The sequence below is a fragment of the Papio anubis genome, chromosome 6 (assembly GCF_008728515.1).
Source record: "Papio anubis isolate 15944 chromosome 6, Panubis1.0, whole genome shotgun sequence".
NCBI classification, from domain to species: domain Eukaryota; kingdom Metazoa; phylum Chordata; class Mammalia; order Primates; family Cercopithecidae; genus Papio; species Papio anubis.
Window position 1 is genome coordinate 113,777,863 of NC_044981.1, and position 18,204 is coordinate 113,796,066.

Genomic DNA, 18,204 nt, shown 5'->3' on the forward strand with positions numbered 1-18,204 from the left:
ACTAATACGGGAGTAAATTTCCCCAAAGCCTCTAAAGTTGGTGGTTCATTATCTTCTCACTGTGTATTTACAACTGCATTTTGTAGGCATCACCTTAAGTGGCCAAAGACTAAGAAAACAGCTAAGTATAGGGAGAGCTAGAGTGCCTGTGTATACACTTTAGGATTTCACCCGCCAGAAAGAACATTCTTGAAGTGACAGATAGAGGGTTGTCAACTTCTTATTTTGCCAAGCACAACCCCTTCCCAAGTACTGATCAACTATCCCCATCATTTCCTAGAAGGAAAAAAAAAATGATGTCAAAAAAGTACAAAGGACATACGGTTAGAATAAAAGATAATTGATTGCATTGCATGTATTTTCTTATATACAATGATCAATTTGTTCTAGTTTGCTCATTTTTCAGTAGATTAGCATTCCGTTTTCATTGAGCTCAAAGTAAACAGTGTTAGGGAAACTATACTAAAGGATTATTCTGCCCCTTAAGTCAGACAAAACTACTTACAGGAAAAACAAAAGTGGACTCACAGGCCAGGCCAGTGCAGCCTTGAGGGGGTATTGGCAGGGCCTCGAGTGGAGTATCCCAACCCAGTTAGGCTGGAGAGAACAGGACAGATGTGAGTCTAGCTCCAAATCCCAAAGGCAAGGGGAGGCCGGGTGTGGCTATCACACTGTAGGCCAGCATCGATGCCAAGGCAAATGAAAATGAGGTGCAAACAGGAGACGCTGCCAGAGGTCTGAAGTCAGTCTCAGGTTCCAATGCCTGGGCAGATACAGCCACTGATTCAACAATGGCTCCTTCTCCCTGTCATCTGGGCTATCATCATGCTCTTCTGCTTCCTCCTTGTTAGAAGTTAAACATCAGTTTCACATCTGTCATCTACTGCCTCTTGTGAATGATTCATGTCCAGGAGAGATCTGTTCCTGCTTGTTGGAGGCTGTATGACAAAAGACAAAGGGGACTTATATCACAAGCAAAGACCTTACCTTACTAGGAGGTGGCCCATGGTCATCCAAGTAAGTGGAATTTCCTAGAAAATAAAGAAAAAAGTTGATGAATCAATTTTTTAAACCCCAGATGAATTTAGTGCAAAGTTATTGAACATAAGCATTCTAGTTATACAGTATTTCTACTCAGACAACAGTACCAAAGAAAAATGGGCAATTAATCACAGGTTTGACTGGATTTTGCTGATATTACCATGTTTGATTAATAGTTTCAGCTGTTACAAACATTCTACACACATGGGTATGTATGCACACAAACATACATAACACACACAGTAACACGCACCATTATGCCTCACCCATTGTCTGCTGAGTTTAGCTTAGACTACTGATACTCAAATGTTACTGTACATGAGAATTACCCGCAGGGCTTGTTAAAACAAGACTGCCCAGCCCCAGTCTGAGAACGTGCATTTCTAACCAGTTCCCAAGAGATGCTGATGCTGCCGGTCCTGAACCCCATACCCTCTTTCTCCAATTTGTCTTAAAATTGTCCGTTTCTCTTCTCTCCTCAGGATAGCTTGCTTCTGGAGCTTGATTTGTTTTCACTAATAGCCATTTACTGGCATGTGTGTATGCAGAGTGCACGGCTATTGTTTCCTGATGAATAGAAGACTCACGGGGATTTGGAAGGGAATTAAAGTTTACTGACTTCCTTTCAGTAGCAGGTACTCTGCTAAGTGCTTTACAGGTATTTATCTATTTAATGCAAATACCAGAGATGGATTAGAAGTATCCCCTTTTATCAGAGGAAGAACAGAGGCCTGGAGAAACTCAGTAACCTGCTCACAGTCACATAGCTGGCAAACTGCAGAGAGGAGAGAAGACTGGTTTTTCCAGAGCATGTTCAGGCATCCACCCATCTGAAAAGCCTACCTAGAGTCCTTCCTGCCATCTCAGGCTTCTGTGTGGGGCAGGCACTGTAAACATTACCATCTGGAGACATTTGATCACCTGGGGAGCCAATGATGCAATCAGTATAATCGGAGGCGCCTACCCAAGAGGGGTAACTCTTGTGAGTCTAGGGAAAATCATCTCACCAGAAAAGCAAAAATGACCAAACGACCTAATGGAATGAAATGTAGAAAATCACAGAACCATAAGAAAACCTCCAGAGAACAGCAGACGATTGGGGAATAAGATCAGTGTCTTACTTTGAGTGGATGAAAGGTGCTTTTGACAGCAGAGAGCAAAAATGACTCAAGAAACTGGACTAAAAAGGGGGAAAGAGAGTTTAAGCCAGGGACAGTTGAACTGGGGAAACGAAACCAAACATAATAAATAAGCAGGTTCTGGCTTATAGGTTTTTCCATACTGAGTCATCATCCATCCCCTTTTCTTTGTCATCTTCTGATTTATAGCTCACTTGGTGTTCACAATGGCCATTTGTATATAGTAAAGGAATATCAGGGTCCAGTTTTAGTGTATAAGACACTCAAACACAAATACCTGGCATGCCCATGATTGGGCTATTTTAGGGCCCTTTTAAATGTGAACATGATGAACAATTTGTTAGACCTTAATTAATGTACCGAACACTCCACTGGGAACGTGCATGAATAGGATGTAAGATCTATGTCGGACTTAGTAGAGGTTATATGTGTCAAAGAACTCAGAAAAACAGCTGCCTGTGCCTGGATAACTATTTAGAAATATTCTACCACCGTGCAGCTGGTGTGGCTGCCTGGAGCTCCCATCTGCTCAGCATGGGAATGTGTCTTCCCCAGGGGAAGCATGAGAAATGCCAGCACACACCAGCATGTTCTCCAGGAATCAATCTCAAGGATCACAGACAGCCTCGACAACTAAATATTTCTAAAATACTATAAGTTTCCACAAGAACTGAAGTTCCTAAAGACTCCTAAAAAAGAATGATTTAAATGCCTGATTCATACCTCAAATTCCAGGCTCGGGTACCTACTAACTCCTTGGCACCTCAGCTTGGATGTCTAAAGGCATCTCACACTTCCCCTGTTCAAAACAGAACCCTATTTGCTCCAATTCCATCCCCCCAATTTCTGCCTCCACTGTCTTCCTTATTGGGTTATACAACATATCCCTTCCTCCAAAAGTGTCCCATTTTTCAGGCCAAAGACCAAGAGTCATTCTTGATCCATCTTTTTCCCCCATGCTGTACATACCAACCCAAAGACAAGTCCTATTGGCTTGGCTTTCAAAATATAACTCAAATCTGACCACTTCTCACCAGCCCCTCTGGGCCATATAAGAGACGCCCTGTATCTCTATCACTAATTTCCTCTCTTACTCATATAGCAACCAGAGAGATCTTTCAACCTTATCTACTAGATCATGGTAGCCCTCTGCTTAAACTCAATTTCTCTACACACACGAGTCAGCTCCTTACCATGGTCTGTAAGGCCCTGCACAACCAGGCCCCACCTCCCCCTCCATGCACCACCAGCCACCACAGCCTTCTCTGTGGTTCAGAGCACTCCAGCCTCTTGTCAACAAGGGGCCTTTTGAACTGGCTTCTTCCTCTTCCAGAAAAGCTCTTCCCCACCCTCTTCATTCAGTCTCTGTTCAAATGGAACTTCTTCATAGATGCTCACTCTGAATACCCTGTCTAAAATAGCACACTTAATTTACTTGTTTATGGTCTCTTTCAGCCAGTGTACAAGCTTTATGAGAACAGGGACTTGTGTGACCTGTTCATTGCTTTAGTTCCTAGAACAGAGCCTAGAAAATAGTAGGTACTTAGTATTCACTTAATGAATGAAATACCACATTAACTAACTCTTTACACCAAAACCTTAGCAATGGCTTGTAAGAAGGAACTATTACTAGTACATTAGCCCAGTTTGCTCCTTAGCCAAAGGGCCTGCAATTTTTTTTTGTTTGTTTGTTTTTGAGATGGTGTCTCACTTTGTTGCCCAGGCTGGAGTGCAGTGGCATGATCTCCGCTCACTGCAACCTCTCCCTCCCGGGTTCAAGTGATTCTCCTGCTTCTGCCTCCCGAGTAGCTGGGATTACAGGCATGCACCACCACATCCAGCTAATTTTTTGCATTTTTAGTAGAGACAGGGTTTCTCTATGTTGGCCAGGCTGGTCTTGAACTCCTGACCTCAAGTGATCTGCCCGCCTCGGCCTCCCAAAGTGCTGGGATTATAGGCGTGAGCCACTGCGCCTGGCCCAATGTTTTTAACAAGTGAACAGAAGTACTAATCATGAAGTTTTGGAGAAAAGACCTATCTTAGAGGACACACATTGTGCAGAAGTCCACCTCATAATTTATCCCCTTATAACTCAATGCCTTGACTTAGCTATCTGTATGATACTGGGTCACTTTCTTAATCTCTCTGTATCTATCTCTTTTTGTGTAAATGAAGAGAATGATGGTATCCAGGTCATAGACATGGTGTGGGATTAAGTAGAATAATGCATACAGAGCACCTAAGTCAGGATCAAGCACCAAGTAAGCCCTTGGTAAAAGTTAAGTATTGGGATTGTTGTTACTGTCATTGTCTATTCAACCTTAGTGGAAACAGGAAGTCCAATCTGTAAAGCTTCTACATAGATGTGTAGAATACTCAACATTTCCATAAGAACTGATGTTCCTAAAAACTCCTAAAAAGAACAATTTATATGCCTGATTGTTTCGTCAAACTCCAAGCTTGGGTACCTACTAACTCCTTAGCTCCTCAGCTTGGATGTCTAACTGCATCTCACACTTCCTTCTAGACAATCCTTCTCACTACCTTCCACATGGTATTGGTCTAAGTCCTATGGCAATCCTTTGACTCAACAGTTAAATTCTTTGTTAGTTCTAAATGTGAGAAATACTGAAACTAAGAGAACAGTGTATCAGAGCCAAATGGTCAATCCTATCTCTTTTCTATTCAATGACTTTTGGTTTTAAGGACACTGGCTTCGTAGCTATCTTAACAGTTAGGTCTACACTAAGTTCTTTCCCTGGTAGGGTTAAGCATTACCTCAAAATTGAGATGCGCTGATGTGCATGACAGCAGCTCCTAAGCATGGTAACAAGAGATGTGGGCAATATGGGCTGCACTAGTTCTCCACCTCCTCATTAGGCATTCTCTCATCTACATATTCAGTCAGTATTTACAGAGCACCTCCTATTCTGTAGAAGGACCTAGAAACCAAGTAAGAAATGAAAATCCTATTTTTTGCCACTGGATTGTATAACAACCTTTATTGAGTGTTTACTACTTGGCAGGCACTTTATAAAGATCATTTTATCTCATCCTCACAAGCACCCCTCAAGGTGATATTAGTTAAGCATCTTACCCACATCGCCAGTAAACAAACAGCAGAATTCAAACCCATACAGGCTGACTACTGTTGATACCTCCAGCTCCATAAAATGCAAAAATATTCTAATATAATTAGTCATTTTCTTATCTTTCCCCTTCCTTCTTTCTTTCCTTTCCATCCTTCTACCTTCCTCCTCCCCCATGCCTTCAGTATAGAAGACTTTCATAATCAGATGTCACATCACAGAAATGAGACAACTCTCTCTCTCTCTTTTTTTTTTCTTCTTTTTGAGATGGAGTTTTGCTCTTTTTGCCCAGGCTGGAGTGTAACAGCGCAATCTCGGCTCACTGCAACCTCCACCTTCCAGGTTCAAGCGATTCTCCTGCCTCAGTCTCCCGAGTACCCAGGATTACAGGCACCCTCCACCACGCCCAGCTAATTTTTGTATTTTTAGTAGTGATAGGGTTTCACCATGTTGGCCAGGATGGTCTCAAACTCCTGACCTCAGGTGATCCACCCGCCTTGGCCTCCCAAAGTGCGAGGATTGCAGGCGTGAGCCACCGCGCCCAACCAGAAATGAGACAACTCTCTTTAATGCTTCTTTCTGTGCACAGAAAGGAATGGGGCTCCTCAGTGTTGGCACCTGGACCGTGGGCCCTGTTATCTCAGTTATCTCACCAGCAGATTACTGTGCTCCCACGGTTTCTTAGAACTCAGAGTCTATAACTGCTTTGCCCTGACAAGAGAGGTATAGAAAGGGGAAAAGCAAAGTTGCATAGACACAAGGTATTTATTTAGCAGGAGACAGCAAGTTTCTCTTCTTCTAGCGTATAACTATTTTATTATTTGATATTTAGGTAGAGCTTTTCATCCTAGGATTTTACGCTTTCATCAGAGAGCAAAGTCAACAAAACTGTCAGAATTTTTAAAAATGAAGTTGGTAACTTGCTCCCTGTGGAGATCAAAGGATGAGTGCTGTTATCAAAATGAGCTTTCTTGGAGAGGCTCCCAGGCATCAAAGGAGCTTCTGGCTGCTTTGCCTTGTCAAGGAGTCTAGGGTGGGTGTTAAGTTGTGGGGATGGAAGGGCAGCCCCAAACCCTCCAGGCCTTTGAGCATGGAGCTCAAGATCTAAATTCAGGGAAGGGAAGAAAAGGCGGAAGTGGGCTGGCAAGGGTCTGGACCAAGACAGAGGACAAACATGCTCCTGACACCCTCCTCCACATGTCCTGTGTACACCCACCCAGGACACCCCAGGCTCAGCACTCTGCCAGGCAGAACATTCTTATTTTCCGAGGCCTCTATAGGTAAATCAGTTCATTTCTTTCTGGAAAGTAACCTATACCTTTAGAGTTTTGATTCCAGCCTTGTTTTCATGGCTCAAGTCCCTCCGTTGAGGATCACGAATTACAGTGTCTTGTCAAATGGGAAAAACTTCACACATTCCTATTCTTATCATCAGCCAAACTTTCTGAGTTTGTAACCTAACTGCCAAGAAATCACTAGTGAGGGCTGGCCATAGAGCTTAACCTCTTAGAGAAACTTAAGCTTAACCAGGCCTCTCAGGTAAGTGGAGGAGACAAAAGGTGGCTTTGACGCCCTACTCCATCCCTGGGAACTCCATGCTGCTGTTCTATACCTTGCAGATGGTGGTGGTTACATGAGTCTATACATTGATAGAAGAATACACCAAAACCAACTACACTACACTAATGGTTTAATTTTTCTTTCTTTTTTTTTTTTTTTTTGAGACGGAGTCTGGCTCTGTGGCCCAGACTGGAATACAGTGGCAGGCTCTCCACTCACTGCAAGCTCCGCCTCCCCAGTTCACACCATTCTCCTGCCTCAGCCTCCTCAGTAGCTGGGACTACGGGCGCCCACCACCACGCCCAGCTAACTTTTTGTATTTTTAGTAGAGACGGGGTTTCACCATGTTAGCCAGGAGGGTCCCAATCTCCTGACCTCATGATCCGCCCACCCTGGCCTCCTAAAGTGCTAGGATTATAGGTGTGAGCCACTGTGCCCGGCCTAATATGTTTTTTAAATGACCTGACTAGAAGGCAAGTGATCTCAGACTTTGCAACCAGCTAAATTATAACACAATCTAAATTTCACCTTACCCATCTAGCCCTTCATGATGGAGCCCTCCCAGGGAGGTTATAAATGTAACAAGAGGGATCACATGGAAAGGTGCAAAGGTGTCAAATCCAAGTACACAGGAGTTAGTTGGTGCACTTGGAGGACTTTGTATGTACTACCAGAGTCTCTGCACGGCAGTATGTTATCAAGGTCTCTCTACTTTGACAGTTTTATAAACTATTTTTAGCAAAGATGCATTTCAAGAAACTCATGTGAAGTCTGATTCTAGGAATTAGGAGGCCAGGATTTATAACTCAGAATCTGAAGATCACTGTTTACCGTATTACACCTAGGTCTCAGCTGGCAGAACCAAAGCATGTTTGCCATCCAAGACCACCTAAGTCTTCTATGACAAGACAATGGATATGAAAAGTCAGAGATCTGGCGGGGGGCAGTGGCTCATGCCTATAATCCCAGCACTTTGAGAGGCCGGAGTGGGTGGATCACCTGAGGTCAGGAGTTCGACACCAGCCAGGCCAACATGGCGAAACCCCATCTCCACTAAAAATACAAAACTTAGCTGAGCCTGGTGGTGGGTGCCTGTAATCCCATCAGAACAACAGCAGCACATGATAGGCACCTAGTAACTGTTCACTAGCAGTACCAGCTGCACTACTACAAGTAGCAGTAGCAGTACTAGAGCCGCCTTCACTGTCTCGCCATCTTCTCCCTTAAGGTTTAGCCCTCCTTGCACATTCTACTCACCAGCTTTTAAGAAATGTTGCTGTCAGGGCCCAGCCTTAGCGATTCTGATTTTAATTATTCTGGAACAAGTCCATGGTATTTGGTATTTTTAAAGTTCCTCACAGAATTCTACTGTCTAGCCAAGGTTGAGAGCCACTGAGCTGCAAAACACAAATTCATGTACTTCATAATCCAGGCTGAATCCCACTTTCCAGAAGTAAAACATAACAGATTTTACTGAGGCTCATCTTCATCTCAGGCCACCTCCATCATTTCTGGTGGGAGATTATACAAAACAAGCTTCTTGTCAAAAGAGAATGCTGATGGAGTGTGGATGATCACAGAACTCCCTGTGCCAGGGGAGGGTGATCAAGCAGTTCTGGTCAGCACCTGCTCCAAGGGGGTGCAAGGAAATTGGAAAGGGCCAGGCCTAGCTCACAGGTTGCCTGGGAGTGGGCTGGAACAGGGCACCTCCAGGCAAAGAGCTTATGCCCTGAACCATATGGGAGCCTAAACCTTTCTGGGGCCCTAAAGATCTTTTCAGGAATAAATTTCAGAGCTTATAATTTCAGAACATATTGTTCCTGCAAACAATGTATTGTTCTATTGAACCGCTTGTTTTATGGGTAAAAAGAGGAACTAAGAGCATCACCCTCTTATCTGTCCAGAGTTTCTCTGGGCCCCACTTGACTTAAACCACCAGGGGATATTCTGTCGGTCCTGGAGACACTCATACATGATCCCCACACTCACACATAATCTCCACACTCATACATAATCCCCCCATTCATACACAATCCCCATACTCATACACGATCCCCTGCACTCACAGGCACTCATACACGACCCCCCTGCCCCCGCACTCATACAGGATCCCCCCGTCGCTCTCCGTACTGTTAAAACATCATGCCGTCAGTCCCTTTTCTCCTTACGGTCATATATACTCATGCATGATCCATACATAATCCCGGTGCTCATGCGATCCTCCTTTTCATACATAATCGCTTGCTCACACACATTTGGCTCACGATCTCGCTCTCCATTTTAGTCAATCCCCGCTCGTACTTGCAGTCTTCGCTCATGATCCGGCGCTTATTGCGGATCCTGCTCATATGCGGATCCGGCGCTCATGCGCGGTCCTCATCGCTATGTGAATTTTATCACGTTCATGCACGGACCTCTGCATATCACGGTCCCCGCGCTTTCGTGCCCGGTCATGCTCATATTCACGTTCAGCGCGCTATGCCACGGATCCATCAGGCAGTCTTCACGCGATCACTGTGCGGATCCTTGCTCGCCTGCAGTTTATTTGCTCACGGATCCCCACCGCGCTCAGCAGGCCCCCACTCTGTATACCTGATCCATACATCATGTACAGTCCACGCGCTCATACGGATCATCCTGCTCATACCCGATACCTGCTCATTACCTGCGGTCCGCGCTCATACCAGGATCCCCACACTCACACACGGAGTCCGCTCATATGTGTGGGCTACTTTACACTCTTACACGATCCAGCATATCATATGCGGTTCGTTAATAATGCACAGTCCCCCACCTCGCCTACACCTTCACATGCTCATACCTGACTCATACTCATACACGACCCCTCACTCATACATGATGCCCCCACTCATACACGATCACTGCACTCTGCAGCCCCCAGCTCCGACATAGTCCCCCACTCCTTTTTAACCCCCACTCATACGCATTACACTCTGCATGATCCACACTTCTGCAGGTGAAAGGATCCAAAAGTAAGAGAGCTCTGGAAAATCTGAAGCAAAGATACCCTCTGGTCTCATCCCTGAAAGGCACCCCCTCTTTCCAGGGTGTAGGACTGGGATGGAAGGAGATAAGGAAATGTGGTCAGCACAGAGGAGCCCAATGCCATGCCCATGTGAATCCAACAGAGAACAACAACAACAAAATGAATAAAGAAGAAATTGTTAGAATTGTTGACAAGAGGAAGGACTATGAAATGAATGATCAGGGTGCCGTGTATTTTAAATAGCCACAATCACGCTTATGTAAGCGGGATGGTGAAAAGCAGCCACAGGGGAATCACTTAATGGATTCAGTAGAATTGACTAGTGACAAAGAACATGGCCCAGGGGTTGTAGAGTCAATCCTGCAGGCTCCAGAATCAAATGACCTGGGTTCAAATCTCAGACCTGCCCTCTACTAGCCAAGTGACTTTGGAAATACCACTTAATTTTCTTGATGTTTAATGACCCCATTTACAACTTGAGGACATTAAGTCACAGAGTTAAGATAATTAAATATATTGATATAGTTTTGGATGTCCCCTCCAAGTCTCATGTTGAGATATAATCCTCAGTGTTGGAGGTGGGGCCTGGTGGGAGGTATTTGTGTCATGAAGGTGGATCCCTCATGGCTTGGTGCTGTCCTTTTGGTCATGAGTTCTTGCGAGATCTGATTGTTTACAAGTGTGTGGCACCTCCCCCATTCTCTCTCTTGCTCCCACTCCTGTCTCATCCTGTGAGACCCCTGCTTTCCCTTCGCCTTCTGCCATGCATGTAAGCTTCCTGAGGCCTCCTCAGAAGCAGATGCCAGCACCATACTTTCTGTACAGCCTACAGAACCACGAACCAATTAAACCTCCTTTCTTTATAAATTACCTAGTCTCCAGTATTTTTTTATAGCAATGCAAGAACGGCTTAACACATGTATTTAATGTAAATTTAAATTTAAAATCAAATGTAAATTAGATGTATTAAATGTGTGCAGCACTTATCACGCTGCCTGTCCAGGATATAGTAAATGCTCAATAAATGGTCGCTACTTCCTCATCTTATATTACCAAATTTTATCAGTTATAGTTTTGTTTGTTTGTTTTTTTGAGGCGGAGTCTTGATCTGTCGCTGAAGTGTGAGTGCAGTGGTGCGATCTCGGCTCACTGCAAACTCCGCCTCCGATTCAAGCAGTTCTCCTGCCTCAGCCTCCCGAGTATCTGGGACTACAGATGCGTGCCACCATATCCAGCTAATTTTTGTATTTTCAGTAGAGATGGGGTTTCACTATGTTGGCCAGGCTGGTCTTGAACTCCCTGACCTCAGGTGATCCGCCTGCCTCAGTCTCCCAAAATGCTGGGATTACAGGCGTGAGCCACCGTGCCCAGCCAGTTATATTTAGTTTTATAATTCTATTTCTTATTCACGAAATCAAAAGGAATCCTGAGGTCGGGGAATAGTTTATTGTATAAAGGATGAATATTAATATAAAATAATTATTAGATATTTTCTATTACTTTCCAATACTGTCTTAATATATCTACTAAAATATACAAAATTTTGTTTCCAATTATCTGAACTACCTTTAACAGTGTGCAAATGAATTTCCAGAACCTCAGGGGCTATAATTTATTCCTGACTCTGAAGCCTTGCATTAGCAGATCTATTTTAGTTTGAATTGGTCTCTGAAGAATACAATGTTTTAATTCTAGATCACCTTATGGAAACTATAATATGCATTAGTGTCAATGTCAAAGAAGCTGCCGTGACACTGTGTCAATTTTGATCAAGCACAAGCAATTCTTCTGAGAATCTTTCTTCCACAGGTCCTTTTCAAATCATAATCATAAGCAATTTAAATCCTTTCCCTTTTATTCAGAAGCAGCCATTTCCCACAGGATTCCGGTTACCTATAACACGATCATGTGTCGGCATGTCGCCCCCGGAGTCTGAGCCTTGGTAAGACACTGTTAACGAAGCAGTCACTGTTGAAGGCAATGCTGCAACCCCAGCTTTGTCCCTGCCAACAAATTATGCTAATGCCACACTTTCCACTGTTAAACCATGGGTTGCATTTCTCTGAGAGGTAGCTGTCAGCACACACCAGCCGTTGCTGACGATGAGGAGTCTGTGTGCTGTGTAACTGTCTCCAGCAGCTCCATTGTTTATAATTAACGCAGCCTCAAAACACTGTGAGGAAGGAAAATTGCTGGCACAGCTTTATTTAAGCCTCAATAAAATTATTTTCCACTGAATTAAAACAAATGGCTTTATTAACAATCAATATTTACATATTTTTCCAAAAATATCTGCTTAAAAAAATCTTGAATGCTCGCCCAACTGGTTAACAAAGGCAAACATATCCCAAAAATACTTTCTTGATCTTAAATGTGAAAAATGAGCATTCCAGACACTGAAAAATAATATCCTAATTAAAATGCTATCAATTATGATTTAGAAAGTCATTCCATTTCTAATTAAACTTAAAAGCAAATGAATGCTCTTCCCTTACTATTTCAGGCTCAAAAACACTGCCTTGTTTTATAACACATCTTTTTTTTCCATTAAATCTGAATATACATTTTAGGATGTCAAGGGTAAATGTGTAGAAGGAAATTACTTTCAGAATCAAATGATCAGTGCACTGTTGCCATAATAACAACCGAAATATAAATATGTATAATTTCCAAATTAGCTCAGGAATTCATCATAATGTTATATGATCTTATGCAGGTAGAAATGGCGTATCAAAGAGAGATGGAATCACTTAAGGTTTTTGTTTCATTCCATTTGAAGTAATTGCTACAGTCAACTGATGCCACCTGTGGAACGCCAATGCACCTGCTAACGCAGCAGACCCAGCCCTGCACACAGCAAGCCTCTAACCAGCAGCCGGGTAGGTCCTCTTCTGTCCTCTTCTATCTAGATGTCATGTGGCTGCCACAAGGATTGACACTTTCCATCATGTGCTTATTGCACGAAACACCCCTGATAAGTACAGTGCAGGTAAGGTGAAGATGACTAAGAATCTACCCCGGGAGAAAGAAAAAAAGACAAGGCTGAAAATAGCAGCAGCCTCATTCTCATCATCAGTGGTCAGCACTGATGCTGTTCTCAGCACTGTGCAAAGCACTCTCCGGACCTCATTCTATGGCAACCTAGGAGGCAAGAACCCCAGTTTACAATAAAAGCAGCTCAGGAAGGTGAGGTGACCTGCACCACGTCAGGCAGCTAATCAGCAGGAGCTCCTGGGTTTGACACCAGCAGCCTGACTCTGAAGCCCTATTGCACACCCACACATTCCCTGCCTTGCTCAGATTCCCATCTGGGAGCCACAGCAGGCTTGTGAGAACTTCATCCCTTTGAGGTGATCTGTCTAGGGCTGCTCAGGGGTGGCCTAAGCAGAGTGCGGTTTTAGCTCTGGGAGCAACATCCAGCACCCCCCAGCTAGACATGTACTTCAGGCAGAGTGTCCCTCGCCCATTGAGGACAAAGGGCTGCTGAAGAGCCTCATCCCCTGGGAACCCAAGGAGCCAGCACAGTACTCAGCGGGGTGAAAATACGGGTTGGAGAGGGACAGGTGAGACGGGGGCCCCCATCTCGCAGCCACTCAGAGCCTCTGGCTACTCCTGTCTGCTTCTAGCTGATGTGTTCTTTTCCTGGTCCCGGTTAGCTACAAGGTGGCTCCTCTGCAAGGGTGTGCCCATTCTGCAGAGTCACCATTACTTTGCAATACTTGATATAAAAAGTGATCTTGAATTAGAAATCCATTCACATTATTGCAAGAAATTTCAGCATTACATTTGTCAGCAACCGAAAAGGAAACTCTGCTTGATTATTTAAATATAATTTCAGTTGATGGGAATTTTTGAAGAGTGGTTGTGATAAGCTGAACAATGATTCCCCGAAAGTTGTCCTCGTCCTTATCTCTAAAACCTGTAAGTCTGTTACTTTATGTGGCAAAAGAGACCACGAGTCAAAGAATGCAGGCAGCTTCCAGGATGCTGGAAGATCTAGATTACTTGGGAGAACCAGTGTAATCACAGTGTCCGTGTCAGAGCCAGGCAAGACGGTCAGAGTGGGAGGAGGAGATGTGATGTTGGAGTGATGCGTTTTGCAGATGGAGTAAAGGGCCACGAGTCAGGGAATGCAGACAGCTTCTAGGAGCTGGAAGAGGCAAGAAAACAAATTCTTGCCTAGAGCCTCCAGAAGGAACACGGCCCTACTGACATCTCAATTTGAGCCCATTAAAACCCAGTTCAGACGAACTGTAAGATAATTATTGTGTGCTATTTTAAGCCACTACATTTATGGTAAGTTGTTACAGTAGCAATAGGAAGTTAACAGTTGTGAAAATTATTTTTTATTCTTTGTCACTTCTTTATATGAACAAAATTTCTTGTAAGCGGTGACTCTCTCAAGAATTTGAAGAAACATTTATCAAAAAGGCTCATCTGAGAACTGAATGAAGCATTTCAAGTTGAAAATCTGAAGAGAGGTCATCACTCTATTCAATTATAAACTGATACATTTTTTATTTGGAGGTTTCCTACAACTTCAAAATTTAATACCTTCCCTAATATTTTGTATTTTGTTTTACTAATAATTACATAATAAAATGTTGTGAAAGTTTTCATCAAGCCTCATACAGACACCATCACCTCACCAGTTTACTTCAGTGTACCATCAAAATATTATCATTTTTAAGTATTCCATGATTTGAAAAGTTTTGATGTATTGCTTTACTTAACAAATATATAGAACACTAACAAATAAGAGTGTTGTCTTTGAAAGGAGGCTTTAATCCAACCAAACTGCCATGGTGCTAAGCCTGATTTTCTCTCAAGCTTTGTTACCACAGTCAGTACATTTCACCCGCCCCACAACTGTGCACATGTGTGTGCATGCACACACACACACACACAATTTCAGAACAGAAAAATAACCATAGATATAGTACACCACACCCCTCAAGTTACAGAGGAAATAATCAAATCAATGAAAGGTTAAGTAATTCAGCTAAGACACATGGCTAGTTAGTAGTGAAGGTTAAGAACAGCCCCAGGTGCTTGCTCACTCCACAGCATGACAACCTTACTACCTGCCATTTTTGACCCTAAGCAGTCACAATTTTCAAGCTTGATTACCTAGCTTACTCTCCAAACTTGAATTGGAGAGAGTGGGTTTCTCTTATGTAATGAAATTCTTTCTCTAAGGACACACATATATCCTCATTGAGAGAACCTTCTTAAAAGCTTCAAGCATTGAAGTCAATTTCCAAAAGCAATACTTGAAGTGTCCTGCATGTGGCTGCAGGCAGTTTACAGCCTCCCCAGGTTACTACACTAATGTAGATGTTCATGCTTTAGCATGTTTGTTGAAAAGAAGTAATACTTGTGAATATCAATTTCAGTAAAAAACTCAAACACATAGGAGACCAGGCCTGTGCAACAATGTGAGTGAAATGCTAGCTGTCTGGGAAAGTATAAAGGCAGTGTGACAGGTGACAGGTAGAAATCAGGGGCAGGACTGTAACTACTGCACCCATCTAAGATTTATTGAAAATCTCTATGCTGGGCATTATGCTAGATCCTGGAGATACAGTCTTAGTTTGGACTGCTGTTAACAAATTGCCACAGACTAGGTGACTAGGTGGCTTAAATAGCAAACATTTAATTCTCACAGTTCTGGGGGCAGGAAGTCTAAGTTCAGGGTGCCGACATGCTCAAGTTCTGGTGACAGCCCTCATCCTGACTGTGTCGTCACATGACAGAAAGAGACACACACACACACACACAGAGAGAGAGAGAGAGAGAGAGAGAGAGAGAGAACGCTCTGCTGTCTCCTTCTTCCTTATAAGGCCCCAAATCCCATCATGGCGGCCCTACCCTCAAACCTAATCACCTCCCACAGGTCCCACCTCCAAATATCATCATACTGGGGGTTAGGGCTTCAATATATAGATTTCAGACGGACACAGCCATTGAATCCATAGCATTGTCTCTCAGAAGTCTGCAGAAAAAGAGGTGACAGACATTAAACAAAGGATGATAAAATAAATACTGACTTCTGATTGTGATGAGTCTTACAAAAAGTAAATACAGAGTGATGCATGTGAGAAGGAACAACAGAGGCCCCGAACTCCAGGAAGAGCAGAAGAGAGGGTGAGAGCATCCCAGGAGATGGTGGGCAGCCTGTGCTGGGCCCCAGGTCAGGAGGGAATAGGCCGCTGTGAATAACCAAGAGAAGTAAATGCATCCTATGAACGGTGAGAGTCTCAGTGCCCTCCTGACGCCTGGGGTTAATGGGAGGGGCTGCCGGGATGATGTGGCACTCCACTGTGGTGGAGTCAGGGACAGCTCCATGTAAAGGGAGTCTCCCCAGCTGTATCTGGAAGAAAAGAGGGACAGTAACAGCAAGAGAAGGGCAGGCACACCTGGCCAGGGCACCATGCACCTGCAGCGGGGTGTGGCACTGGGAAGAGGGCAGGGCGTCTGCATACCCAGGGGATTGCTGGATGGCGAGTCTAAGTTAAAGATGTGTTTATGACCTGAAACCAAAATCAGAAGAGGTAGTCTCATTCAAGAGGCAAATGGAAGTCCTTGCAAAGATGCCAAAGGGATTGGGGCACATCTGAACTGAGTTTACATGTATGCAGAATTTTAATGTTATCACGCATCATCTGGGCAGTCCTGCCCATCAACCCCAGGGGTCAGGAGGGCACTGAGATTCAGCCCTATGACCTTCACAGGAAAGGAAGCTGAGCCCAGGTCATATGGCTGGGTGGAGTGAGAGCTGGGCTCGGACTGGGTTCAAGTCCCAGTCCAGGGCAGTATGCACAGCAAGGCAATGGGTAGACTGGTTGGTTTCCTGCTGCCATCGTGTGTGTGTGTGTGTGTCTGTGTGTGTGAAACATTACCACTGTGAAGCTGGAGGAAAGCTAAACCCAGAATCCAATAGAAGTAGTCTGTGAGGACTAAGTAGGCTTTGGTAACTTTCTATGAATGAAAGAATTCTTGCTGGGTTATGGGTCACATGCATGAAGGTTGATATCAATGCACACATAATTTTAAATGGGTAAAATAAAATTGTGCTTCCAGCACTGCCTCCTGTTTGATGGGTTTCTGGTCCACGGCCTGGTGTGGCTGGTCATGACTGTGTCTTTCACATTTTTAATGGATCAGTCCTATGTTTGACAGAGAAATGATTTGTCACTTGCCAATTCTTCTCACGCTTTAGGGAAATGGGTAAGAGGAACATTCTACCGGATGTTTCAAATAAACTGCATTAAAATGATATGCATGTGAACAAGAGACTTGAAGAGTTGCTCATAAATGCTGATGCTGATTTAGGAAGTGTGTGGATGAAATGGGTTTGATGCCAATGTCGGTCTTATGCAGATGTTGTGGGACAGATAGAACCATCCCATCTGGGATTATGCTTTCCTGTAAACTTTCAAGTAACACAAGGAAAGGATCATAGTTTCTTCTTTGTTAGGCCTTCAAATATAAAAGGTTTTTAATAGCGCAGCAGAAATTATTGAAGTCATTTGGAAAGGTAATCCTCACAAAATTAACTAGCAATCTAACATATGAGCCTGATGGTGTCTATTAAAAGGAAGTAAGCTTTAATAAATTCATCACTCTCCTTTTCCTATCATCTCTCTAGTTCTATTTCATGTCAGCTTTAATAGGATTTAGGTGAAATTTTGTGGTTCACAGAACTATCATATTGGAAGATAAACGAGGATTCTCATACCTCCATATGTTACTCTGAATGCCTAGATAAACATGACACCAAAAAACAAAACTACACCAAAGCCAAACAAATAGGTGCCTTAACATCAGAAATTCCTTGCCAAAGATGAGCAGAAGGCACAAGAGAAACAACGCAGGGGAAAGAACGTGAGTGTGGCAGCCAACAGCCCAAGGTACTGATCTACTTATTGGACGTAACCTTGGCAAGGTCTTACAGTTTCTGAGTTTAAGTTTCCCCACAGGTAAAGCAGGAAGAATAAAACTTACCTCATAAGGTTGGGGTGTGTGGAATGGGGAGTGGTTAAAATCATCATTTATAAACTACCTGGCATACAAACAAAAAGTGTAACTCTCACAATTATATTTAAAATAGAGCCAATTTAAGAATACGGTGCATTAAGTAAAACATCTTCCAAGTAGTCACATACATAAACATCAGTCTGGCACTGAAAGATGTAGCCCTTGTTACGTTCTTAGAATGGCCTGTCACAGTCTTCCTGCATATTTTTCAGGATTTATGATGAGGGGTTACACCTCAGCATAAATTAATGTAATTTTTAAAACCTTGACAGGGTTTGAGTATTCCTATACTTGTAGTATGATTCTGAAAGATAAAGTGTACTGTGGC

General features: G+C 43.5%; 1 protein-coding gene across 1 annotated transcript in view; it reads right to left on the reverse strand.

Annotated features, from left to right (window-relative positions):
* The window catches only part of UST (uronyl 2-sulfotransferase), a 322,585-nt gene that overhangs the window by 193,996 nt on the left and 110,385 nt on the right, over positions 1-18,204 (reverse strand). Inside the window, exon 2 of the mRNA XM_021937743.2 lies at positions 988-1,031. Within this exon, the coding sequence (XP_021793435.2) occupies positions 988-1,031 (44 nt within the window). The remainder of the gene's footprint in view (positions 1-987; positions 1,032-18,204) is intronic.